Genomic DNA, 27,723 nt, shown 5'->3' on the forward strand with positions numbered 1-27,723 from the left:
ATAAAGCTTTCACATTTACACACTATCTTCTGAAACATTTTGCAAAAGGTGCTTAATCTATAGTTGTCTTAACTCTATTGAGGATGGATTTAAGACTTGAATTGCATATTGAAAGCTTATATTATTTGCTCCATTCTTGTGTGTGTGTGTGTGTGTGTGTGTATGCCTCGACCACACATATCTGTCACATTTTGAAGGGCCATAGAAGATGCAGTATGAAAACTTTTAAAATACCACCTTATAAAAGTAAGGGGAATGATGAAGATTAGGGATGAAGGTTTTAGTTCTGCGGTTTGACCTATGCTGTAAATGATTTGAGAGCTCTCAATGCTGGGTTACCAAGATAGAAAGAGTTTTGTGTTCCTCTGTACTGATATTCATCAAGGTGGAAGAGTCTGCGGAGAATCACTTAAGCTAAACATCATCCCCCCCCTCCCTCAAATACTGTCAACAGGTAAAGGTCAATAGTTTGCGTCAAAAATGGTGGCTTTTGGAGTGTGTTAACTGAAGGGAATTGTTCTGTCAAATAATGCTTGGCCAGCTAACTCTAGGTGTTAATAATTGTCGCACAGCTTCTGCAAGGTCACTGAAAGCGGTAACAGTTATGAAAGGTGGTAATAACGTTACTTAATGAACCACGCTTAATAAACCTAATCTGACTGGTAAAGAAATACCTGCGTTCATCTTCCTGTCAGTTTTTATTGGCGAGCATTTTTCTCCTCTCTTGAAAGTGGCCTCTTACTCTAGGGTGTGGGTTTTAAAGCACCTCAAGTGATCATACTAAATTTGTCACTTTACATGGGAATTATTCCCAAAATAATTAGTGCTCCAAGATGTGCTAATTCAGCACAGACATGGAATTAAACTGTTGGGACTTGCAGCTACCAATTGAAACATCAAGAACTTTAACCAAAGGATAAACTATTTCATGATTAAAAACCATAAACTATTATTTTCTCATTTTTTTCAATTTATTAGCATTTCTCAACTTTTAATCAACGTATATTTAAAAAAATTATTTTAATTGCACCAATGAAGTCAGAAATGACATACTGTACTGTACGATCACTTACTTTCGCTCATACACATCTTAATACAAATGAAATCATTCATAAACAACCAAGATTATATTCTGTAACAAATGGGACAATTTTATGTAAGGACATATTGATTATATACATCTGTTTCTATTTACACTGTGCCATTGTTGCAAAAGCAGAAGAACACTGAAGAGTTTTGCGGTTAAACATAAATGTAATTAGATGGCCTGAGGACCACATTAGTACGTATATGAGGTATGTTCCTTTTTTGGGCAATTAATGCAGGATTGGTGTTGGACATGTACAGTATTAATTACTGTTGTCTATTCGGTTGTGTCTGTTTGGATCTGTGCACCTGCATTCCATTTGTTGTGCCATTCAACGTGGCCAATGCCAAATGGAGTGCTGTTAAACATTTGTTATGGTGTGTTGTATGCGACTCGGAAAGCATAGTTTTGGCAGCATCTGTCTCAGAAACAGAATAATGCTGGCCCCTCCCCCAAAGGAACCTCTTGGGAATAGCAGTAAATGTTAGCACTGTGGTGAAGGCCTGTCTTCAGCTTTTACAGAGTTCATTGTCTTCAGCAGTAAGATATACCACTTATGCATCTAACCCTAACCTTATTCACTAACACTGTTAAGTACACTGGTAATGACATATTTTCAAGTTAAATTCTGTATTTTAAGCCAGAAAGCTACAAAAGAGTGAGTCTATTCCAGATTGTTGAGTTTCTCTACTCCTTCAATGAAAGACAGTTTGATGTGCAGGAGTCCAACAGGACCGAGGAAAGGTTAGTATCCTGATACTTAAGAGTACAATTACTCAGTTTTTGCAACAACCCTTTCCCCCCCCCCCAAAGTCTTCCCTCCCATGGCATGTCTTCTGTTTTCCCTCCTGAAAGTGCATGCTTGGGTCCTTGGGTTTAACTTTCTTCAAAGTAGTTTAAGCAAAGAAGTCCAGTTGTAGAGGGTTGGAGAGCATACAAGGCATCAATGTTTCACATATGGGGAAGGTCACTGAACAAAGATTGGAAGCTAAACATTTGCTTCCTATCTAGTTGCTCGGGTAATGGGCAGCATCTGTGTATATCTTTACTCTCTGTTCCTCAGCATTGCCTTCAGAGTGCAGATTGTGCTCTCTGCTATTAGAAAGCTCCAAGCCATCTCAAAAATGAGATGCCTCTCACACTGCACCCGGTTGGGTTGACATGGGTGCATGGTGTTACTGATGCCAATTATTCTGGGATTACCCTTCCCACCAATACAGTGGTATTGGGTATCGAGTGCTGATGTGCCATCTTACCCCTAACTTATCTCACAGTATAATTTTCCGGTAAGCTAACACAGTGAGACAGTCAGATGTTATTTTATGGATAACAAACCAAACAACCCTAGTTTTGCCTCTGAAGGATTGCTGCCTGCCATCTTTCATTAAGACTTTGTTGATTTTTTAGTCATTTAGATCTCGGAGGCATCATTTGACTAGATCTCCTTTAGGCAGTGGAGCACCATGACTTTCACAGCTATCATTTCCTCACATTCAAGATGTTAGATAACTACATATTGCAATATTGTTGGTTAGTTTTTTTTTTGGAAAAAGTGCAAATCTTTTTGGGTTTGGTTACCTTTTGAAAGATTTATCAGTTTTCCACTGTGGTTTAGTTCCTCTTCTAAAAGGTGCCAATTCGGGCTCCAGAACCTTATCCACATGACTGTTGTTCAAAACAGGTTTGACCGTCAGTCCCAGTAAGCTAGTAGCATCTTGGCTTCATCCAATTTCAAATGCAGGTCCACTTCCCAGTAAAACTCACTGGATTGCAACTGCTTGCTGAGTTTCCTCCCCACTTCTCCAGTCTAAAAGAAAAGTTCCTTTTCACCCTCTGTAACACCTCAATGTTCACCTTGATGAAATGAGATTACATTTTGCACATGCTTTTCTGTGGACTATTCTGATCCATACTGCTTGGCAATAAATGATTAGGAACGTTATCAAAGCACTAAGTCCGAGATTGTCATAGTTTCTAAGATCTATAACGGTTAATCAACGTTTGTAATCCATGCCCATCTCTTTCTATTTATGAATCTGTGCACACATGAATTACCAATGACTTACGATAGCCCATTAAACAGATGGGATTTCTAGAAATAAGTGAATGAGAAAAGAACAATACTAGGAAGTTCCTGTTTACTGATCCCCTTAACCAGGCTTGCGAAGATGTTTGCTCCATGCTACAATTCACTGTGACGGACTGGAGGCTCCAGCTTGTTCGACAGCGCACATAGGACCTTGTCAAACTTTTTGTATCGCTCGGCTTGGCTGCCGCCTGCTCCTCTGCTGCCCCACAGCAACCGCATTTGGAACTCTGTCTTGAAGACTTCAAGAACTTGCTCATTCTCCTGAAAACCTGCGGGATGCAAAAGAGAGTGTGACGTCATGTGGTGAGCTTGCTTTGAAAACAAAGCTAGGATGGTGTAAACATCTGCTTTCAAATGGTGTTCCAGATCATTCAACTTGCTCTAATTTAAAACAAAAGTCTTTTATTATCCATGAAAGTTAGTTTGGGGCATTTAAATCGAGTGATGATTAAGGAACGGTGATGTACCAGTCATGATGGTGTATGACGTGGTTGGGGAAGCAGTGGGGGTGATATTCCTATGCATCTGTTGAACAGTTAGAAACATAGAAACATAGAAAATAGGTGCAGGAGGAGGCCATTCGGCCCTTCAATCATTGTGATCATGGCTGATCGTCCACAATCAATAACCCGTGCCTGCCTTCTCTCCATATCCCTTGATTCCACCAGCACCTAGAGTTCTATCTAACTCGCTCTTAAATCCATCCAGTGATTTGGCCTCCACTGCCCTCTGTGGCAGGGAATTCCACAATTTCACAACTCTCTGGGTGAAACAGTTTTTTCTCACCTCAGTCCTAAATGGCCTCCCCTTTATTCTAAGACTGTGGCCCCTGGTTCTGGACTCGCCCAACATTGGGCGTTCTTTCTAGGTAGGTGAAGTTGTAGGTTTGAGAGGTGCTGAGTGAGTAGCAGAAATGAGAAACATCGATTCATTCTGCTGAGGTTGTGCACCAGTCGTGCAGAGAACAAATGTTTAGACTGGTGAATCTGGTGCCAAACAACTGGATTGAATGGTAGGTACACAAAAAAGCTGGAGAAACTCAGCGGGTGCAGCAGCATCTATGGAGCGAAGGAAATAGGCAACGTTTCGGGCCGAAACCCTTCTTCAGAAACGTTGCCTATTTCCTTCGCTCCATAGATGCTGCTGCACCCGCTGAGTTTCTCCAGCGTTTTTGTGTACCTTTGATTTTCCAGCATCTGCAGTTCCTTCTTAAACACAATGGATTGAATGGTATTGAGCTCTTGAGCATTGTTCGAGCAACGCTCATCTTCGCAAGGGAAGCATGTTCCATCATACCCTTGACTGCACTGTGTACACGGTTTAAGGCTTTGTGGCGCAGGCGAGTCACTCCCCACAGTCACTTCCCACCCAACCACATTCCTGCTCTTGTAGCCGTCTTATTTATGTGGTGGGGGCAGATGAGTTTCTGGTCAATGGTGACCCGGGGGACATTGAGGTAGAGGACGCAGCATTGGTAAAGTAATTGAATATCAAGAGCACATGGTTAGACTGTCTCTCGCTAGAGATGGTCAGGGCCTGGCACTTTGTAGCAACAATGGTATTTGCAACTTAACAGCCCGTATTTGTTGCCTGAAGGTATGTACGGTTTCATTTGATGAGGAGTTCCAAATGGACTTGAACTTTGTGCAGGCATCAGTGATCATCCCCACACTCCATCCCCTTTGATTTTATAATGGTGGAAGGTCATTGATGAAGCAGCAGACGATGGTTGAGTCTAGGACAGTACCCAGAGGAAATCTTGTAGTGATGTCCTGGGGCTGGGATGATTGATGTCCGACAACCACACACATCTCCCTGAACTGAAGTGAGTGCATTCTCTGTGCTCTGAGTTTACAGCTAGCTAAAACCTTACCACCAATATTAAAACCTATCAGAGGCACACAAAAATGCTGGAGAAACTCAGCGGGTGCAGCAGCATCTATGGAGCGAAGGAAATAGGCAACGTTTCAGGACGAAACGTTGCCTATTTCCTTCGCTCCATAGATGCTGCTGCACCCGCTGAGTTTCTCCAGCATTTTTGTGTACCTTCGATTTTCCAGCATCTGCAGTTCCTTCTTAAAACCTATCAGCTTGGATCTTGTCCAAACCCGAGTCTCATAGGGTCAGGGTACCTGCAATGTATTGACAGCTGCTCCGCAATAATAATGGAATATGTGTGCATATTGTCTTACTTTTGAGTCCCCCTCCAGCTTCCACTATTTCCCCAAACCAGACAAACAAATTGCTCTTGGCTTCATGCCAATTGTGTTTTGTAACCATCTAAAAGGCTTGTGCAGGATAACCTTGTGATAGGGGTTTCCTTCCTTTCCCATGACAAAATAACCACCATCTGTTCAGCCCAGCCCCTCCTCCCACACTGGACCAAGGCACAAAAGCAGTCAGAATGTGTGTGTGTGTGTGTAGCTACATCCTCCCCTGCCATTATCTGCTTTCCACTTTGCCTTCAAAGCAAACGTGGCTTTGAACTAAACAGATCAATGAGGGCGCACGAGAAACTGCAGATGCTGGAACCTTGAGAAGAACACAATAGTGCTGGAGGGACTCAGCGGGTCAGGCAGCATCTGTGGAGGGAATAGACAATTTATGTTTTGGGTTGGGACTGATCGGTTTGGGCCTCTAGCCAAGGTCACATGAGCTGTCCTCAACCAGGTGGCAGTGATCACACTGTTGGATGCAGCAGCCTGAGTCAAAGCAGTAAGAAAGAAAAGTCCAACACTGGTTCCTCACAGTGCCCAATGCTGGGAAACAATAGGAGACGCGTAGGTCAGGCCAGTACAGTGTTTAAACAGCTAGTCACTGTCGAAGTTCATGTAAAGATTGGACTTGGTACCTGGGTGGGCATTTGGCTTGAACCCTGCAGATCTTACAGCCTTTAGAACAAAGAGGGGATAACTGGGACGAGAGAGATTATTGATGGATGCTAAATATAACTCGTTGTTTCAGCGAGAGAGAGTATTCTAAGTATTTACCTTGTAGTTTCAGTTCAGCGTTGGTTTTATATAGCCCCCCGTGTTGAGCAATTGTTCTTGCAGCCTCCAGATGTGACATCACCACCTCGACGCCACTGTCGCTGATCTCCCATGGCTCAATGTTCTCAGTCGTTGCCAAATTACGCTCAAGCAAAGTGATGAGAGGAACCACGTGAGGAAAGGTGGTGTTGGTCAATGGAGATGCTTCTGAAAGGCAGATAGTTAACGTTTCAATAAAACTCAGAAAGCTAAATAAATTAGAATGAGATGTGCAGATTGAGAAGTTCCACCAATCCTGCTCTTACCACAGACTACCTGCCTAATTACAATTTCTACTTCATTCATTTAATCAGTTGCTAAATATTCTGATCCATAAAAGAAGATTTAAAAAATCACTAAATATTTGTCAATGTTTTTCCCCCTGGCCCTTTGACTCAGTAATTGACTTTGTAGCAACTGCTCCCCTGTCTCAAACCTATTTCTCAGGGGCACTAGCATTGCACAGGGGAGCATTTCATCCTGTTGGTCTGTTCCTATATCACCAATAATTTATTTAATATTCAGTTGAGGATGGAGCTTGTTTACAAAGGCATTTATTTCATAAACGCTCACATAATGGTCTTATCTTCATATTAAGAGATGTTCTTGATATTGGATCTGTATCCATTCAAATCTATAATCCCTCGCATCTCATTTGTGCATCATCAGATGAGGCACTAAACGACCATTGGACCTTAATCCCACAATTAGCTGGGGGTCAACTTGCCACCATGGACCAATGCCACCAGGCATTGAAGGTGTACAAAAGTGCTGGAGAAACTCAGCGGGTGCAGCAGCATCTATGGAGCGAAGGAAATAGGCAACGAATAGGTGTGTTGTCTAACTAAAATAATTTTCTCTCCTTCCCTTTATTAGACTGTTTTCAGTATATGAAAACAGTTCAATAACAAACATGTCTGATGGATGAAATTCTGGGTCTTACCTCTTCCTTCATTCATGTTCCTCATGAAGGGTTTCAACTTCTTTTCATAAAGAATCGCCCCCTCAGTGTGTCGCTGTCTAAGAGCCATCCATGTCTGCTCGAGCCTCGAAATCTACAATAAAAACTTGCGGTGAATAAATGTTGCAACTGGGAAGATACAGATTTAATATGAATTGGACTATTTCATGGTGGGTAACCTGTCATGAAACTGCTTTGTCTCAGAGGGGAATTTGATACTGGTTGCTTGATTGAATTCACTTTTTGAGGTAACAGAAGTGAAGAAATGCAGTGCAATCGATGTATGTATATATTTTTAAGAACATATTTGATAAAGTATGACATTACAGATTTATTCACAAATTAGCAGCTTTAGGTATTTCTGTTGGTGAGTCCTTGTGGACATTAGAGGCAAATGGTTAACAATAAAGAGGTGCGGTGAACTGCAGCAAAGTAGCAAGTGGGGGGTTGATATTATGGATACAAACTGAAGCTGGATTTAAGGAGTTTAATGGCAAAGTTCAGGATAATATAGTATTGTCGACAGTGAACAGGTAGTGGCATAGTTCAGGAAGATAAAGACTGATCATAAGGCAGATATTTGAGTCGTAGAGCTGTATAAGTACAAAACAGGCCCTTCGGTCCACTTTGTCCACGCCTACCAAGATGGCACACTGCACTTGCCCCATATCCATCTAAACCCTTCCTATCCATATATCTGTCTGAATGTCTTTTGAAACTCGTACTTTTATCCATTTCTATCGCTTCTTCTGCCAGCTCATTCCAGGTGCAAACCACCCTGAGTGAAAAAGTTGCCCCTGCGGTCCTTTTTAAATCTCTCTCCCCTCTCGCCTTAATCCTTTACACTCGAGGTTCAGAATTCTCTGTTTTGGGGGAAAAAGACTGTGAATCACTTTTTCCCTGGTAGAAGATATGACAAATGCAATTTAATTGGGCTTGGTGTGATGCGAGTCTCTGAGGGAGAAATGAGAGGAAATATGAACTAAATGCCATTGTTCTGAAGACGTGGTATAGTGAAAAGCAAATGAGATTTTGTATATTACTGAAGGTGTCAAGAAAAGTTAATGTGATAATTAACAAAACATATGAGATACTTAATAGTGTAGATCATAAAAGCAAGGGAGGCATGCTTAATCTTTACAAATCACATTTTAAGATTCAGAAGGACTAATGTTTATAATGCTGTTTACATTACGTTAGGAAAAAGGTCATGGTCTCCTTTTCACTGACTATCAACACAGGTGCACTTCAAGGCTACCTGCTTAGCCGCCTGCTCTTCTCTCTACACCCATGACTATGTAGCTAAACACAGCTCCAATGCCATCTATAAATGTGCCAATGCACCCGCTGCTGTTGGCTGAATCACAGGTGGTGATGAGTCAGAATACAGGAGATAGAACAGGTGGTTGAGGGGTGTCACAACAACAACCTCTCAGTCAACATCAACAGAATCCAAGAACTAACCATTGACTTCAGAATGGGGATGTCAGAAGACCACACATAGAAACATAGAAATTAGGTGCAGGAGTAGGCGATTCGGCCCTTCGAGCCTGCACCGCCATTCAATATGATCATGGCTGATCATCCAACTCAGTATCCCGTACCTGCCTTCTCTCCATACCCTCTGATCCCCTTAGCCACAAGGGCCACATCTAACTCCCTCTTAAATATAGCCAATGAACTGGCCTCAACTACCCTCTGTGGCAGAGAGTTCCAGAGATTCACCACTCTCTGTGTGAAAAAAGTTTTTCTCATCTCGGTTTTAAAGGATTTCCCCCTTATCCTTAAGCTGTGACCGGTGGTCCTGGACTTCCCCAACATCGGGAACAATCTTCCTGCATCTAGCCTGTCCAACCCCTTAAGAATTTTGTAAGTTTCTATAAGATCCCCCCTCAATCTCCTAAATTCTAGAGAGTATAAACCAAGTCTATCCAGTCTTTCTTCATAAGACAGTCCTGACATCCCAGGAATCAGTCTGGTGAACCTTCTCTGCACTCCCTCTATGGCAATAATGTCCTTCCTCAGATTTGGAGACCAAAACTGTACGCAATACTCCAGGTGTGGTCTCACCAAGACCATGTACAACTGCAGTAGAACCTCTCTGCTCCTATACTCAAATCCTTTTGCTATGAAAGCTAACATACCATTCGCTTTCTTCACTGCCTGCTGCACCTGCATGCCTACTTTCAATGACTGGTGTACCATGACACCCAGGTCTCGCTGCATCTCCCCTTTTCCTAATCGGCCACCATTTAGATAATAGTCTGTTTTCCTGTTTTTGCCACCAAAATGGATAACCTCACATTTATCCACATTATACTGCATCTGCCAAACATTTGCCCACTCACCCAGCCTATCCAAGTCACCTTGCAGTCTCCTAGCATCCTCCTCACAGCTAACACTGCCCCCCAGCTTAGTGTCATCCGCAAACTTGGAGATATTGCCTTCAATTCCCTCATCCAGATCATTAATATATATTGTAAATAGCTGGGGTCCCAGCACTGAGCCTTGCGGTACCCCACTAGTCACTGCCTGCCATTGTGAAAAGGACCCGTTTACTCCTACTCTTTGCTTCCTGTTTGCCAGCCAGTTCTCTATCCACATCAATACTGAACACCCAATGCCGTGTGCTTTAAGTTTGTATACTAATCTCTTATGTGGGACCTTGTCGAAAGCCTTCTGGAAGTCTAGATCATGTATCGGGTCTGAACCCTTCAGATTCGGCAGTCTGAAGAAGGGTCCCAACATGAAATGTCACCAATCCATGTTCCCCAGAGATGCTGCCTGACCCACTGAGTTACTCCAGCTCTTTGTGTCTTTTTTTTGTAAATCAGTATCTGCAGTTCCTTGTAAATCAGTGACCAGAGATTATAGATTAAAAATAATTGACAATTGAGGTGAAATGTCTTTGTTCAGAGGGTTATTATGATCTGCAGCGCCACCAGAGGATAGTGGTATCGCATTCCACTGTAACTTTAAACTGGCAATTGGATAAGCATATGAAAAGAATAGGCATAGCGTTCCCCTTCTGTTTGGAGCTTCAGTAAGTTTAAAATATGTGATTTTGTAGATTTTACAGAATAATGGAACAAGCCATGAAATGGAATCATCAGAGCACCAGGAAAATCCTCAGAATCCTGCTCATTAGAAGTGTCGTTTCTTAGCCATGGTAAATCAATTGTCATATTGTAAAATGATGAGCAATACCACAGGAGGGTGATTGGTGAGAAGATCCATGGATACAAGGAACCCCGCGACCTGTCAAACTATTCAGTCAATGTCCACCACCAATCATATTCTGACCACAATGGATAAGGAGAAGTAGTAGAGTTTGAATTCACACACGCTAGTTCCCTGAGTGCAAAGTCTGGTAATATAACCAAACAAAAACTGTTTCCAAGCAAGAATAAAAGCAGCAGAAGCTGACAATGACATTCCGAGAACAACTCCCAGCTCGATAATCAAAAATTCACCAAAAGACATTTACTGGAGAAACCTCACTCATATTTCAAGCTAATCGAGTTTGGATCAATATAGTATCATCGGTGATGGATTCATATATTTAATGGGACATCAACTGTAGTATGCGAGAGCGCACTACTGATATTGTTACCCTGTGGGCATTGTAAATGTAATGAATGCTAAGTATGAACAATACAATTAATTATTTAACATGGTTCCTTGGTCGTTTTGAATGTGACTTAAACCTCCTTCAAAGACAAAAAAAAAATCACTGGAACTGGATGCTATTACAACGAACGATGGAACAAATGCCACATATCCTGGAGGGTACCAGATTTGCACTCCCTGCTACCCTCAACAATCCCATCTGTTGAGTGTTTAACCATTTCCCTCTGTGAGGAAGCAGATTTTTTCCACAGTGTGGCAGAGGGGAAGTCAGACTGGGGGCGTTTAACAGGCTTTGCTGCCTCAACTGGCCGAGGGGAACGGAATAGTCAGACTGTTGGCGGTTGGTCCAGGAGCACATATCTCACTCTACCCTTGGCCCAAGAGTGGATTAATAATTAAACAAGGATACAAAATTCAGACTATCTCACTGATTCCAGCACCTACCTGAGGCATTTCCAAAGCTTTCATCACAGCGGCAAAGCCAAACATATTTCCCATATTGCTCTTCAGTTCAGCAGCCAACTGTATAGTTTTATGCAGGAGGGAAGCTCGCTCCTCTGTGCTGCTCGTGCAGCCCAGAATGTCCACTGCCATCATGATTGACATGGTATTAAACCTATGGAAAAAGGTAAAGATCCAGGGTTAATATAGAAAATGCAGGGGACACTCAGTGGGTTAGATAAAGCAAACTGGCATATCATGACTATTTGTCAGAACTTTTCATTGCAGAGAATAGCAGAACATTTGATGCAGGATTTCAACCCAAAACATTGACCATTCCTTCCCCCCTCAGATGCTGCTTGACCCATTGAGTTACTCCAGCAGATTGTTTGTTGCTCGATTCTAGCATCTGCCGTCACTTGCGTCTTCCAGACCCTGTTGTACCACTGTACTCAACCCCGGTCTAATTAGTTCAGTAAATAACATTGGCCTGGGGACCTCTCTAAGAACACTCAGCTACTTGTCCTGCAGCGATAGATGCTTGTCAAAATTCCCACCTGCATTTGTGGACAATTAAAGTCATACAGCATGAAATCAGTCCCTTAGCCCAACATGTCCATGCCAATCAGTATGTCCCATCTACATTGGTCCCATTGCCTGCATTATCCTATATAATAATAATAATAATAATGGATGGGATTTATATAGCGCCTTTCTAATACTCAAGGCGCTTTACATCGCATTATTCATTCACTCCTCAGTCACACTCGGTGGTGGTAAGCTACTTCTGTAGCCACAGCTGCCCTGGGGCAGACTGACGGAAGCGTGGCTGCCATTCTGCGCCTACGGCCCCTCCGACCACCACCAATCACTCACACACATTCACACACATTCACACACAGGCAAAGGTGGGTGAAGTGTCTTGCCTAAGGACACAACGACAGTATGCACTCCAAGCGGGATTCGAACCGGCTACCTTCCGGTTGCCAGCCGAACACTTAGCCCATTGCGTCATCTGTCGTCCCAAGATGCCTCAAGATGCAACTCAAATATATCCTGTTGAAATAATGTGAACCATTAGAACCTGTTTATTTGCTTTCCTCTTGATAAATTATATCTTGCATAAAAGGTCACATAATTGTCTATGCACATATATATTTATGAAATAAGTATTCAGATTTGGTCAGCCTACTATAAGGAAGAAGCTGAAAAGAGAGCAGGAAGGATATATAAAAATCCTACCAGAACTCCAAGGAGGAATTTTATTCCTTGGAGTATAGCAGGCTGAGGGGGGGATATTCTAAAGGTGTATAAAATCACGATCATCTCTACTTCAGCACTATTGATGCAGAGTGAAATGTATTATCCACCCATTTCCTAAATTCCAAGAACTAGAGGACATAGGTTTAAGATGAGAAAGGAACAATTATTCTACCCAGAAGATGGTACATACAATGCCGCCCATAATGTTTGGGACAAAGACCCATCATTTATTTATTTGCCTTAGTACTCCACAATTTGAGATTTGTAATAGAAAAAGAAAATCACAATTCACATTTATTAAAAGCCATATATACCTCTAAACCTTTTCCTAACCATGTACCTGTCCAAAATGTTTTAAATGTTGTTATAGTACCTGCTTCAACTATTTCCTCAGACAGCTTGTTCCATGTACCTACCTCCCTCTGATTGAAAAGGTTTATCCTCTGGCTCCTATTAAATCCCCCCTCACCTTAAACCTATATTGTCTAGTTCTTGATTGACCTACTCTGGGTAAAGGACTATGTGCACTCACTCTACCTGTTTCCCTCATGATTTTATAAACCTGTATAAGATCACCCTTCAACCTCATGCACCCCAAGGAATAAAATCCTACCCTGCCGAACCTTTCCCTATAGCTCAAGGCCCTCAAGGCCTGGCAACATCCCTTGTACACATTAATTGTTCTCAAGAAGAACTATGTAGTCATATATACTCCATAAAATATCATTCACTGTTTTCTAACCCTGATCCTGTCTGTGAGTGCCCCATAACACTCCATTGCCTTCATTCTTCCTGCTTCCAAGTCCCCATTGACCATTCGTGTATGGATACTTTTATTGACTTACAAACTGCCCAGAGTGTTTGCAGGTTTTGCCACTGAATCTAACATGTGACTATTTGTTGCTTTAGATTAATATATACAGCTGTGCACTAATTCTACCTGCCAGCAGGCTAAATATTAATGTTCAGCACCCAGTAAGATCTGTTCAGTAAGGGCATCACACTGTGCTGCTGTAAAACACTTAATAGAGTTAGCAGCCCCCAGAGCCTATAGGTTCTTCTAATTAATCTCCAAAATTGCCAGCAGGTAAAATAAGATTTAACTATTGCCTTTGAAAGTAACAGGGCGGACTTTGTGGGCTGAAGGGCCTGCTCTGGTGCTGTCCTGTTTTATGTTAACCCTTGGTCGTCTCAAAATACTGAGACTTGGGACCTTTAATAACCACTATAAACGGCAGACTTGGCCCTTGTTTTAACTTGCTCCTGAAATGAGCAGCTCAGCTAGAGCCAAAATGGTGGTCCACATTCTGGATTGGAACTTAAAAACATATGCTGCATGGTCATGTGTTGCTCAGAGCTGATTAAAGCATAGGTAGGAACATCAGATCATGCCTTTAATTTCCTGACCTACAAATGGGTTTTGACCTAAAAATCAACATGTGCTCCCCACGTGCTTCCTCTAGATTGTTGTGTGAATGTATCTCATTGTTGAATAGCCTGGTCTACCTTCATTTTACGTAGCTAATGTAACAACCCAAGCAGTCGGCAGCACCTTTAGGATAGGAAGAAATTATCATACTTTTCCTTCCCACAGGACAAAAGAGTAAATGAAATGGAAATTTTCTGCACAAATTCTTGCTGCAGGAGATGGCCATCTGATTACAACAAGCAGTTTGGCTCAAATACAGTGACATTATCCCAATGTTACAAATTGATGCCAGAACATTTATGAAACAACTCTAGAAGCCACCCTGTTTCAAAGTAACTGTACTGCAAGGCGGCCAAGGACACAGGACGTGGTTTGCCTCACGACTCTCAGCTTCTCTCACCGTTCCAGTAAGTCGAGTCGAAGCTGGTGCCCATGGGGAAGAGTCAGTAACTCCAGCCCTGAGCTCACTCCCATCTGCTTCTGCAGCTCCTTAGAAACAGCCAGTATCCTAGCAACCTGTGGAGACAGGATATAAAGGAGATTAATCAACTTGCACTCTCAGCAATTACATGGCCACAAGTAACAAGCATCACATTCACCCTCTGAATATCGATCTGTTTGTCAAAAGGATCTCCACACTGTGTCTTGCGTTTGTGAAACATCAAGACTCCCAATCAACTGTTTGGGATACACATTTGTCTCTGAGAATTGGACAAGAGTACTGTGGATACACACACTGAAAAATGTTTTACTTAGTTTTAAGGAACATTGTCGCTTTTTTGCCAGAGAACAAATTGAACTTGGTGGTTAGAACAGGCTGGTAATATGCCAACTACAGTGCTTAAGATGAATAAATCAAGCAATTCAAGTCCACTTTCATTTCTTCTTCTGGCCTCACCAGGACTCAGACAGTTTCTGCTAAGAGCCACTGGATAATCTGAGAGTCAGGACATTGTCCATGATAAATATTCAGCTGCACATGTAACAAAACCGGGACTGATCCTGTCCTTACCTGACTGTTCCAGTAAGACAACTGATAGTTCACAATCTTCAGTGAAAAAACAACCCTCTCCCCAGATTCAGTAAATGAAAACCACCAGGAGTGCTTCAGCTTGCACCGTGCCTCAGATTGTCCAACAGCATAGATTGTGAGACTTTCTGGAGCCTGTTTTGCTCTGTATTTACACTTTTGAGTTAGAGATTGTGGGTTCAGAGGTATTTGTGCTGTATAACCTGGCCTGGCACTTTGGTGCAATACTCCAGGAATGCTGCATCACTGAAGATGCAGTGTTTTGTGTGAGACCTTAAATTGAAGCTCCATCCATTCTTTGAGGCTGATATACAAGGCCTCGTGGGGTAAGGGTCAGAACCTCTTCTCGGCTATCGAACCCAACATTCAATGCTCGACTACAAACATCCACACAGATTAACCTGTCCTCTTTTCACTATTGTTTATGGGAGTTTCCTGGTGCCAATTACTGCCAATTATTACATTACAACGATGACAAGTCTTTATTCTGTGAGAAGGACTTTGTCTGTTTCTGATGATTCGAAAAGGCAACATGGGAATGAACATTTTATGCCAACAAGCTGTTTAGATGGGACTTTCTTAGATTGGACTAGTCTTGTTAATAAGAAAGGTTTACTATTTCCACAACTCAACACAATAATGAAATAAAATTGAGATGAATCCACTGGAACTAGATTTTCTTACCGTGCAGTCAACTTTTGTGATATGTTTGGCAATAGTTTTTGCATCTTCCTCAGCCAACAGCTCCTTGACTCTCTTTAGGACGGTCATCTCGAGTGGCTTGTTCTCCAAGGGAATGAGCAGAGACTTATAACCGTTTGGGTGAAAGGAAGATTCCAGTTCGATGACCGGGGCTGTGAACCAATGGCACTGCTGTCCCTCCTCCTCCTCCTCCTCTGCACAGCTGGGCAAGGGACTGAGATACGTCTCTGACTCCAGGAACCCGAAGTTCGTCTCCGACTGCCAGCTAGATATGTTTGGATTTTCCTCAACTTTCAACCGTTCCACGTAGCTCTTTGCCATTGGCTGGCTTTGCTTGAGGGCCACTTCCAGCTGCTGCCTCTCCCAGTCGATCGGCGAAGATGGCCGCAGCTCGCAGTAGTGGCTGTGCTCTGATTCCCCACAGTTCTCCGAGCCAACCCTCTGGTCTGACTGCGAGGAGCCGTGCGACTGGGTGGAATGTGTGCTGGTGCAATGAGGTCCACTCGAAGCCTCTGGTGCCTTGTCCTTGTTGGGCTCCTGACACAGACTGTGACCGATCGTTGGGCTTAGTTGTGGCTCACTGGATCGCCGGAGTACAGGCGATGATGGCGACATCCTCGCTACTCGGCCCAGCTGGCTTTTGTGCTTCAAGCCTGTGGAAGATTTAACAACATTAGGTGCTGGTATACCCGTACCCCCAGCCCTTTTGCTTTTCGGATGGAACTGACATATTGCTGGGTTACAGATCCAGTGCCTGAGATTGATCCAGGGCCACAATCAAAACATGGGTCTGAGGTTCATAAACACATGCATCTACCAAAGTGACTCCCTGACAGTGATTCTCACCTGCGGAAGCAAAACTTAAAAAAAAAACAACTTTGTGCAGCTCTGGTCACCCAGCTACAGGTAGGGTGTTATTAAGTTGCAAAGGTTGTAGATGCACCAGGACGTCACCTGGGCTTGAGGGATTAAGTTCTAGGGAGAGGCTGGGACATTTTTCTTTGAAGGATTTTAAAACTAGAGGCATCGGCTGAGGGTGAGTAAGGAGAGATTTAAGATGGACATTCGCAGTAACCTTTTCACTCGGACGGCAATTTGTATCTACCATGAGCTGCAGATGGAAAGGATAGGAAAAGTTTAGAGGGCAATGGACCAAGTGCAGACAAATGGGTCGTTTCCAGGATGCTCACTTGGTTGGCATAAACAAGGTGAACCAAATGGCCTGCTTCCATGTTGTTCTCCTCTATGACTCCAAATGCTCAAGATCTGTTTAGATCTTTGTAAAATGCTTTGTTGTGTCAGATGGCAACATTTTACTGGAAGGCCAGTTACGATATTATTTTGACGTCACTTACTTGTGCTGTACTCTGGAGAGAGAGGGATCTCATTCACTGGGCCCATTCCGTGGCGAATGTCCTTGATTTGATCCATGCTAAGAGCAAAGTTGCGGATTGGATCCTTGTGATGTGGTGACGGAATGCTGTAGGAAGGCAAGACACTGTTGAATGGTAGCTCTTTTGCATTGTCAATTAGCATTTAACTGTCAAGAGGACACACCGTACTCTCTAGAAGACGAAATCCAGGAGTAAATTTGGGTAGATAGTGAAACCTGGTCCATTTTGAAGACCAGCATTCATTTATATTGTGCCAGCTGGCCATAGATGGAGATCAGGTGATCCTGGAGACTGCCAGGTTTCTCCTGACCATCTTTGTCTCACATGGCTTACAAATTGAAGAGAGCACAACTTGACAGTAAACTGCTGGGGATCCCACATAATGGCAACCTAAACTATAGCATAGGCCCTGAACTGAAACTTGAAGTGGGCTCACCACCAGCATAGGCCCTAAACTACAGCACGGGCCCTGAACTGAAACTTGAAGTGGGCTCACCACCAGCATAGGCCCTAAACTACAGCACGGGCCCTGAACTGAAACTTGAAGTGGGCTCGCCACCAGCATAGGCCCTAAACTACAGCACGGGCCCTGAACTGAAACTTGAAGTGGGCTCACCACCAGCATAGGCCCTAAACTACAGCACGGGCCCTGAACTGAAACTTGAAGTGGGCTCACCACCAGCATAGGCCCTAAACTGCAGCATGGGCCCTGAACTGAAGCTTGAAGTGGGCTTTCCACCAGCATAGGCCCTAAACTACAGCACGGGCCCTGAACTGAAACGTGAAGTGGGCTCACCACCTGACTCTGGGAGTCTCTCTGAAGCAGCTGTAGTCCAAAGAAGCGATGCTGCCACTTTAGGATCCTCCCTACTTCCAATAATCATCTTGCCAACCCACTGCCCAATGTTGTGGAAGTTCAGAGCCAGCTGACATTCTCCTAGCCTCCTGTGAGGAGAGCGGTAAATTATTCCCTCCATTTCCAAGACACTGCCACCCCAAGCACAGCCCATTTTCATAATTACGGCCACCCCACTGCCAAATGTTTTCCTGCTTCTCTGATCTTCAAGCAGAAGGTCACAGTTTGCATGTCATTTGAGTGCCTCAGACAATAAGATAATGGGGAATGGGCACAATGAAATCATAACGAAACCTGATCCTATATTCAGCCAATGAAAGAATGACACTTTCTTATCACAAGTGACATGTCACGGTGAGATTTTTGTTTTGCATAAACAAGTCGCCACATATAGGGTGCTGACAAGTTACAGAGTATTCCATTTAGTCCCAATACATGCGTACATGTTCATAAGTGGTAGGAGCAGAATCAGGCCATTCGACCCATCAAGTTTACTCTGCCACTCAATCATGACTGATCTATCTTTCCCTCTCAACCCCATTCTCCTGTCTTCCCCACATAACCCTTGACCCCCTCGCCAATCACACCTTCTTAGATACAAAGCTGTCTGAGGATCTGAAATGGGGGTGAGAGATTGCAAGCTTCACGTGGTCCATCCTGTTTCGACTAATGCAATCAACTCGACGTGCACAAACAAGATCAAATAGAACAAGATGACCTACAACTTTAGACTGTGCATGCCATACGCAAGAAGAAGAAGAAGGATCTGAAACTCATTTTTTCTGCAGCACAAGGGAAACAAGAGTTCCTTTTCCCTCAAGAACCCAGATATTTACCTGTTACCACAGCTGTCACTTCGGATGATCTTGTCAGATGTCAGACCGTCTGTCATGGTCACACTCCTTCGCTTGATGTATCCACCTTTCTGATTTGCAGAGGGGTGAGCGAGCCCATACTTCCCATTGGACAGCCCGTAGCTGGCCTCCAGGTATCGCAGGGGAAGGGTGCGGTTGATTGGACAGTAGATGATGGCACCACTCTGCTCGGAAACGGGCTTGCGGTTCCTGACGTAAAACCTGACCAGGGCGGGGATGTTGTCGAAGCTCTCCCGTTCGAACAGAAACTGGATGCGGGTGAAGGCCTCGTTCTGTTTGATCATCACCTTGTTGATTTTGAAGTGGAGAGGTTCATTTCTCCATTGGCAGGTCAACACGTAATCACCGACACACGTGAGGGAATCTCGAATGAGGAAATCGCCATTTTTCTGCATTAGATTCTCAGACACCTGAAAAAATATCAGAATTTAAAAAAAATTGTTGAGGAACACAGGAACCAGATTTGTCCCCGCAAGCCTGTTCGTCCATACAATTGGATATTGGGCAATCTATGTTGTAATCCTTACATTTTTCATAATTCTGATTCTCTTTATGCAGTTACCTAAAACAAAGTGTTGAATCTTTCAGGTGACCCTGTACCTTCCCCCTACCTCTCCCCATTCCAGTTTCAATAGCATTTTTGAAGGAGTTTGTTCCAGATTTCTCACTTAACACTGCATTTTCAACCTCATTCGGTACTTCATAAATTCTAACGGCCAATCCCTCAGCATCAGTTCCATTGACACATCCTTTGTCGCCCAGCCTCTGAAGTGAGTCCCTGTCTACAGCCTGTGCAGTGCCTACGGCTTTGACCCATGGGCTGGTATTTAGATCAAATCACCCAATGTTCTTGCTCCTGATCACTAACCAGCAGTTCCTCGCAGCAGTAGGAATATCATTCTGCAAAGACCCACATTGATGGATGGGAACAGGACCATCCATCAATGTAGCTACTTTGCACAACGGTACACTTCCTGGGGTTGCAACAGAGGCATCCCCTGGTGAAACCAATGAAAGTGATCCACTGTGCTTGTGACGGCTGAACATGACCTGACAGTCATGTCGTTAACCCTGAGATCCTGGAAATAAAGACCATCGGTGCTTTTTTTAGTATCTTCTAAAAAGTTAAAAACTAGATTTTCAAATAACGTTTAATTTATAACAGGTGGTGATTTTACCTTTCTAGTTATTAGTTGTTAAGTTAGAAGTTGATTGGGCGCAGAATCAAAACAGAGGAAGGGGACATATTGATGGGGAAAAAATTGTCGATAAATGTAGCATCATTTTTCAATTGATGTGTCTAGGAAAAAAAAAAGCACTGAAGATCACTATCCATTCTTCACCTCACTAGGCAGGTGTGAAATTTTCAGAATAAACTAATGAAAATGTGTCAAGACACTGAGAAGCCATAGGCTGACTATTCATCAGACTGTCAGCTGCACTCCCACCCCCCCCCCCCCCCCCCCCAACCAACCGCTCACTGAGCTGATGTATATTTATGTTGTTAATGCCTGTAGCAGTAAAAATGTCAAATCCTTTTCCTGCGTAGAGGGAAAGCAGAAGATATATTGCAGTTTTTCCCAGCTTTTAGGTGCTATATCTCTTGATCATTTTTATTCATAGTAATACATGAGGGAGCTATCACCTTGACATTTCAATTTGTTTTCAAATTAGATTCATTCCTGGTAACTGAATTTCTGCTTTCTTTGTTAAGTGCTTCCACAAACACCTTGAAAACAGTGACTGAATAATGGGCTTCGGTGACGGGAACTAAATTTGGAAGTAGTTACAACATAAAAGTCTGAACATAAGGCGCATAACATGAACTCTTAAGTCTTTACCGGTAACCTATTTATTGTAGAACAGTGACAAAATAAATATATACATTTCATAGAATATCAAAGGATTCTTAAATTAGGCCCAAAATACAGATGGTTATCTTTGGGTAATTCATTAAAAACATTGATAAAAACTTTTAAATAATTTCTTAAAAGCTTATCGAGTTTCTTTCAACATAGCTTGAAATAGAAGATATCCAGGTCACCATCTCTTGCCATCTCCTTGCCATTGCTCAGCTCCCTTCCCTCCTGGCATGCAAAACTGTAACTCGATACACCTGACAATCGCAGACTCTCACATTTCCCATCTAACCTCCACCCCCCCCCCACACACACACATACTCCTTTCCCACCCCCTGCCCCGTTCCACACATATACCTCCCTCTAGCTTAACATTTCACTCCTCCATATCTCTCCTTTTCCTGACACCCTATTGTTTCCTTTGCATCTCTCACCTGTGTCACTTACTGCACCCATCTGCCCATCACCCTCTCCCCACACCTGTATCCACCTATTATGAAGGGTTTCGGCCCGAAACGTCGCCTATTTCCTTCGCTCCATAGATGCTGCTGCACCCGCTGAGTTTCCCCAGCAATTTTGTGTACCTTCCACCTATTACTTGCCAGACTTAGACTCGCCCCCATCTCTCTATCCAACTTTCTCCCCCCCCCCCATTCCAATCGGTCTGAAGAGGGTTCCCATTTTAGATGTCCATTTAGGTGTTCCGCCTGTATTTTAGCAAGTTGAATTTCACAGTCTTAATCTGTAAATATAGTTTCCATGGTTAAAACAATTTCTCCCCTGAAGTCAGTGCAAAAATGAACAGCAGCCAATTTACGTGTAGGGAAAGAACTGCAGATGTTGGTTTAAATCAAAGGTGGACACAAAATGCTGGAGTAACTCAGCTGGAGAGAAGGAATGGGTGACCAATTTACTAGGTGTTTCATTTAAGTCAATTCCCATCGCCAACTTGGAATTGTTGCGCCTCTTTGTTGAAGCTGACCGCTGAAGTTCAGCTTTGGTACCTCACATAGTGTAAAATTGTGGAAATTTGTGGAAAGCCTGATGTGAATAGAAAATCCAGCCAGATATCCTGGAGAAGATGTGTGTTAATAAGAGAATAAATTACAACACTGATTTATATCATAAAAATAGAAATAATTTAATAAAGTATTTGAAAGGGTTTGTAGTTTGGAAATGCTGACTGCAGTAGCACATAACATGCCACGTAAATACCCAGTATTAGACAGGCAGGGTTTTACTGCCAGTGTCAGTCAATCCATGTCCCATGGGTGCAGCAAACAACATTAAAAAAAAGCAGGCATTTCAAAGTGAGCTATAAAAGGCTTCCAAATATTTTTTTAAAAGAAAGTAACTATCAGTGATTGTTGTACTCTAATTATTTTGTTACATTCACAAAACCTGCTGGCTGTGCTATTTTTTGGAGTCACTCTCTCAACTATTTCTGCTCCATAAGGGGGAGCCCGAGCTTTCAGCAATTGGTGGTTCTCCAAGAAGCAACAATGAAACTGGAAAGCAATGATTTTCCTCCACACCAACTTCACAACATGCAAGAGGCACAGAACGTCGCGGGAGCTTGAGGAATTTTCTACTAACGGCTTTTGAGAAACGTTGCGCCTAATAAATCACACTGTAATTCCATAAATAGCTGCCTTTGTTGCAATATTATCATCTGCACAATATATTACGCACTTGTAATGGTTACAAGTAATAGTTAGTGGTAATAATAACTTTTGCTCCAACAAAGATGTAATAGGCATGATATAATTGGCCCCTTTGTTAACTGAGAACCAAGTTAAGGTGCCATTTTCCATTACCTCGCGTGGAATGCGCCCATGGTACCAGGCGTGACTCCGCAGGTCTGTGCTACTCAGTTTGAGCTCCTCCTCCAACTCTTTGTGCAGTTTCTCAGGACTGGAATCCAGGATATATTTATCCTTTGAAAACTAGAGGAAACAAGGGAGACTGGATGTTAGTCATAATTTGGCACTTTTTTGAAGTAACACCTGGGCTTGTCTGTTGTTAATTTGGATTGGAACATGTGCTTGGCTCAGTAAGTTCCACCAACTTGTCCTAAAGATTTCTGACTACTCCAGAGCTCCTGGGCAATTGTTCTGGAAGTAAATGCTTCCCCTGCACTGGAAATAAATGCCTAAACTTGATGGATATCACTTACCATAAATGTTGAGAGATTCCCTAAATTGGACACCTGATGTGTCCTTGACTTGATGAGATTTTGTCAATTAAATAGACATCAAACTGGACAGACTGTACCCCAGATGTTATGTAAGAGCACGGTGGCATGGCGGTAGACCTACTGCCTTGCAGCACCAGAGACCCGGGTTCGAAACTGACTACGGGTGCGGTCTGTACGGAGTTTGTACTTTCTCCCCGTGACCTGAGTGAGTTTTCTCTAAGATCTTCGTTTTCCAAAGACGTGCAAGTTTGTAGGATACTTGACTTGGTTATAAATATAAAATTGTCCCTAGTGTGTGTAGGGTAGTGTTAATGTGCGGGGATCACTGGTCGGTGCGGACTCGGTGGGCCGAAGGGCCTGTTTCTGCGCTGTATCTCTAAACTTAACTAAATGACAGAAATCTATGTTGAGGTTTTTCAAATTAGACTGGTATCAGGTACTTCTGATATTCAAAACTCGTCAAAATTGGAAAAGCTTCAGGTTCCCAGACATTTATATTCTGAAACCTTCAACGGGATCTTCCAACACATCACTAAGTCAAGGCTGCAACAGGTACTTTAACTTTTTTTTGGAACATAGCTGACCAAAATTCCGGGACCTAAGCTAGCAAATTGTGACACTGTTGGGCCTCAGCTCCTTATAAAATGTTGCTCTTTCACACAGTACACATTAGCACAAATTAAAAAATACTGTTAATTATCTTAGGTGGTCCCCGAGTACTTTAGAACAATGAAATATTTTCGGACTGTATTAACTGCAGTAAGATAGGATATAAAGCAGCCAATGAATGGCACAATGACGCAGCTGGTAAAGCTGCTACCTTACACTGCCCAGGTTCAATCCTGACTTCGGGTGCTGTTCGTGTGGTGTTTGCACGTTTTCCTTATGAGCATGTAGGTTTCCCCCAGTTTTCTCCCACATCCCAAAGACGGGTGAGTTTGAGGGTTAATTGGCCTCTATAAATTTCCCAATTTCTGTCCACTGAATCCCTACCTACCATCAATCACCCCTTTACAATAATCCTACATTAATCCCATTTTCAAAACTCTCTTCTTATTCTCATCAACTATGCCCCCACCCCCCAGACTCTGCTATTCACCCACACACGGGACAATTTACAGAAGCGAATTTGAAATGTGGAAGAAAACGGGCACCTGGAGGAAACCTATGCAGTTACATGCAAACTCCACACAGTCAGCATCTGAGGTCGGGATCAAACCTGGGTCTCTGGCACTGTGAGGCATCAGTTCTACTAGCTACAATTGACAACTACAATTGTTCCACTTGTTTACTTGCGTATGATTGTACTCATGACGTGAATAGGCTGGATACCACCTAAAGCAACGTTTTTCACTATAACTCGGTAAATGTGACCATAATATACTAAAACAAAGGTAAATATTTTTGGAAGTGAATTCTGAATTCCATACAGGCAAATGGATGTTCCCCGAACTGCTTTAATGTAGAGATATATTGCACTACATTAAAGCCCCACTAGGCACGGTAAAACACCAACGACAGGACCACACTAAATTACTCCACTATCTTTCCTTCCTTCGCAATGCCTGACTATCACAGACGTTGACAGAATATCCTGGGGGATATTCTGCAGGATTTGAAGATTAATCATTGGAACAATGCTCTAAGCAACTCAGAAGAAACAACATAGAAATAAAAGAGAGAAAGGCACAGAGTGCTGGAGTAGCTCAGTGGGTCTGTCAGCATCACTGAAGGAAAGGGATAGGTGATGTTTCGGGTCGGGACCCTTGTTCGGACAGGCCCGCTGAGTTACTCCAGTACTTTGTGTCTATCTTTGGTTTAAACCAGTATCTGCAGTTATATGTCCACGCATTTGGGAATAAAGGAACATGCTTTAAATATTACTCAGATACAGGAGGAGACAACTAATCACATGGTATTATTCAGCATTTATTTAGTGCCCTTAAATGCCCATATATCAAGGTGCAATATGGCAGAGAGGTGAATATGTTCCAGTATCTGTCATACGTTTTAACATGAGGCGTCACAAATAACCAAGAATGTGTCCCAAATAAAGCTCCCCTGTGTAACATGTTGTCTTACAATTTGGAAAATTTGATACGTCACTATCTTTTGTAGGGGAAAAATACTTCAAAGTGTGTCCCATGGCCATTTTGTTTGAATGATCTCATCTGAGTTTGCCACAGACTATATTGCATCTGTGCTTGTCACCATGAAGAGAAGTTTCAAGCGGCTTTTTTAATATAGCTGGAGGTTAGGGTGTAAAGGAGGAATGTTGCATTGGACAGTGTGATGAGGGGTGTACTCCACGGAATGAGTCTGGTGTAGTAAACAGTAATATGTGATGTTGGGTATATGAGGGAGCGGTGGCCTTGCTATATATGTGACTGAGGTTTAGCAGTCAATTCATATTACACGAAAGTTAAAATATTCTTATAATTAACCCTGCCAGTGCTCATGATCATGGTGATAGCTTTTTTCCAAACTCATTCTGTTTGCTCCTAATTTACTAGCCAGCCCTGGAGGGTTTGTCTGTGTGAAATTGCTTTTGATTCCTTTGTGCTAATTTGATGTGTTCGGCTATTGCCACTGCAAATACACACACACACACACACACACACACACACACACACACACACACACACACACACACACACACACACACACACACACACACACACACACACACACACACACACACACACACACACACACACACCGCGGTGCGGCTGCAGGTCAGCTGGTGATGTCATATTATATTTTTACTCTGCTCTTCGAGATTCCCAGGGGTACTGGTACAATGCAAGGTTTAAACTGCTGCTTCTAAGGACAGGAAGACAAAGAGGGAGAGATGGTGCATGGAAGGACGTTGCACAAATTGGGAAAGGCTAGTTACACGACTGTAAGACAGAGAATAAGACAACAAGAGGGCAGACATACATGAGCAAGTGGACAGAACAGGAGAAAAGACAAAATGAGAGGAGGGTTGGAGTGGGAATGGAACTGATAGAAACATTAAGGCTACAAGGTGCGCAAGTCACATCAAAGCTAAGGCACAGAAGTGATTCCTGGAAAAAGACAGTCAGCCTAGTTCATTCCCGTGAGCACTTCTTACAGCCTATCTCTGGTCCAAATTGGTGCTTTTAAGACAGGATGGGAGCAAATAAAGGAATGGGATGGGGAAAAATTGTTTAAAAATACATTCGATCAGTAACACTGACCCTCCAATATATATAATCATTGCTTCTGTGCCCAAAACAGATCAAGAACTAAATAAATCCACGAGCAAATTACAAAAACAAAATGCTGCAGGTGCAGAAAACAAACTAGAAATCTCTCTTCTGGATATTGTTAGACCTGCTGAGTAATTCCAGTATTTTGTGTTCTAGTTTGACTCTGGAATTAGACTTCATATATTATAAAACATAGGATTGAAAGCAAGTCACTCACCTGAGCTTTTAAATTTCCATCACATATACAAATCACCAGATATTTAGAAACAAAGAACTACAAATGCTGGTTAATACACAAAAGGACATAGTGCTGGAGTAATTTGGCAGGTCAGGCAGCATCCGTGGAGAACATGGATAGGCGAGGTTTTGGGTCGAGACCTTTCTTTCGACTCTGATTGACCTCACTTTAACAGTGTGACTTTCTCCAGCTCTCCGTAATCGCATTTCTCCAACATTAATCTCTTGTGCAAAGCCATTTCCTACAACGCTCCAACAAAGCTCTGGTTTCACGCTAAGATTCCCTTTCTCAACGTTTTAGCTTTCTTTCCTCATTTCAGAAGTAAATTACAAGATACCTCTTTGCCCAAGTTCTTGGTCATTGCCCACTAGCATGGTATTTTACCTGGTTATGTTCCTTCCTTCGAGGATGTTTTATTACATGAAAGATGCAACGTGGTTGCAAGTGCCAAGTCAGGCAGATTTTTGTTATTCTTCTCTAAAAATTAATCTTCCCAGCAGCCTGACTTTTGTCAGGCGGCCAGCTTGAACGAAGCCAATACTATAAGCATGGATTTTGAACAATAAAATGATGCCTGGTATCACCTGCGTCCCAATGTCACAAGATCTCAGCTGTTTACATTGTGTTTGGCTGGATGCCACAATATCATAGTTCCACAAAAGTGAAGACCGATAGACAGGGTGGTGAAGAGTATTTGCACACTTGCCTTCATGGTTGGAATCACTGGGTGCAGGAGTTAGGATTTTGGAATGCTTGGTATAAATCTGGTTGCCCTGTTAATGGAAGGCTGTTATTCAACTGGCAAATGTGCAACAAAGATGTTATTAGGTCTGGAGTTATGAGGAGAGGCTAGATAGACTGTGTCTTATTCCCCTCATAGTATAGGAAGCTGCTGCGTGACCTGATAGAGCTATGGAAAATCACGTGGGGCTTAGATAAAGTGAATGACCACAGTCTTTTATCCAGAGTGGGAATCATGAACTTGGGGACATGAGTTTAAAGTGAGAAGAGAAAGATTTATCAAGAACTGGGGGCAACCTTTTCACACCGAGGGCGATAGATATATGCAACGAGCTGCCAGAGGAAGTGGTAGAAATACAATATTCAAAGACATTTGGAAGGTACATGGATAGGAAAAGTTTGGAGGGATATGGGTCAGGAGCAGGCAAGTGAGACTACCTTGGTTTGGCAACTTGGTCAGCATGTGGACAAATTGACTCAAATGTCTTATTTCCGTAGTGTATAGTTCAATGACTCTACCCTATCAAGCCATGTCATGATGTTGTATATTTATCCCTCACTCTTTTAAACAAGAGAGCGTAGGCCTAGTCTACTAGATCTCTCCTAATAGAACAAACCTCCACCCTTGTCCCAGTTACCAATCTGGTGAGTTCTTGCAGCTCTTCCTCC

At 42.8% G+C, this 27,723-nt stretch overlaps 1 protein-coding gene across 4 annotated transcripts in view; it reads right to left on the reverse strand.

Moving 5' to 3' along the window:
- Positions 1-952: 952 nt before the first annotated feature.
- sh2d3c (SH2 domain containing 3C) overlaps positions 953-27,723 on the reverse strand; it is a 118,857-nt gene continuing 92,086 nt past the window's right edge. For all 4 annotated transcript variants that reach the window (XM_033048853.1, XM_033048854.1, XM_033048855.1 and 1 more), the window contains 9 exons: positions 22,463-22,591; positions 18,748-19,196; positions 17,017-17,141; positions 15,644-16,314; positions 14,330-14,445; positions 11,241-11,412; positions 7,149-7,260; positions 6,167-6,373; positions 953-3,445 (listed from right to left, as the gene is read on the reverse strand). In XM_033048853.1, the coding sequence (XP_032904744.1) occupies positions 3,270-3,445; positions 6,167-6,373; positions 7,149-7,260; positions 11,241-11,412; positions 14,330-14,445; positions 15,644-16,314; positions 17,017-17,141; positions 18,748-19,196; positions 22,463-22,591 (2,157 nt within the window). In that variant the 3' untranslated portion in view covers positions 953-3,269. The remainder of the gene's footprint in view (positions 3,446-6,166; positions 6,374-7,148; positions 7,261-11,240; positions 11,413-14,329; positions 14,446-15,643; positions 16,315-17,016; positions 17,142-18,747; positions 19,197-22,462; positions 22,592-27,723) is intronic.

Source organism: Amblyraja radiata, chromosome 32, assembly GCF_010909765.2.
Source record: "Amblyraja radiata isolate CabotCenter1 chromosome 32, sAmbRad1.1.pri, whole genome shotgun sequence".
Lineage (NCBI taxonomy): Eukaryota > Metazoa > Chordata > Chondrichthyes > Rajiformes > Rajidae > Amblyraja > Amblyraja radiata.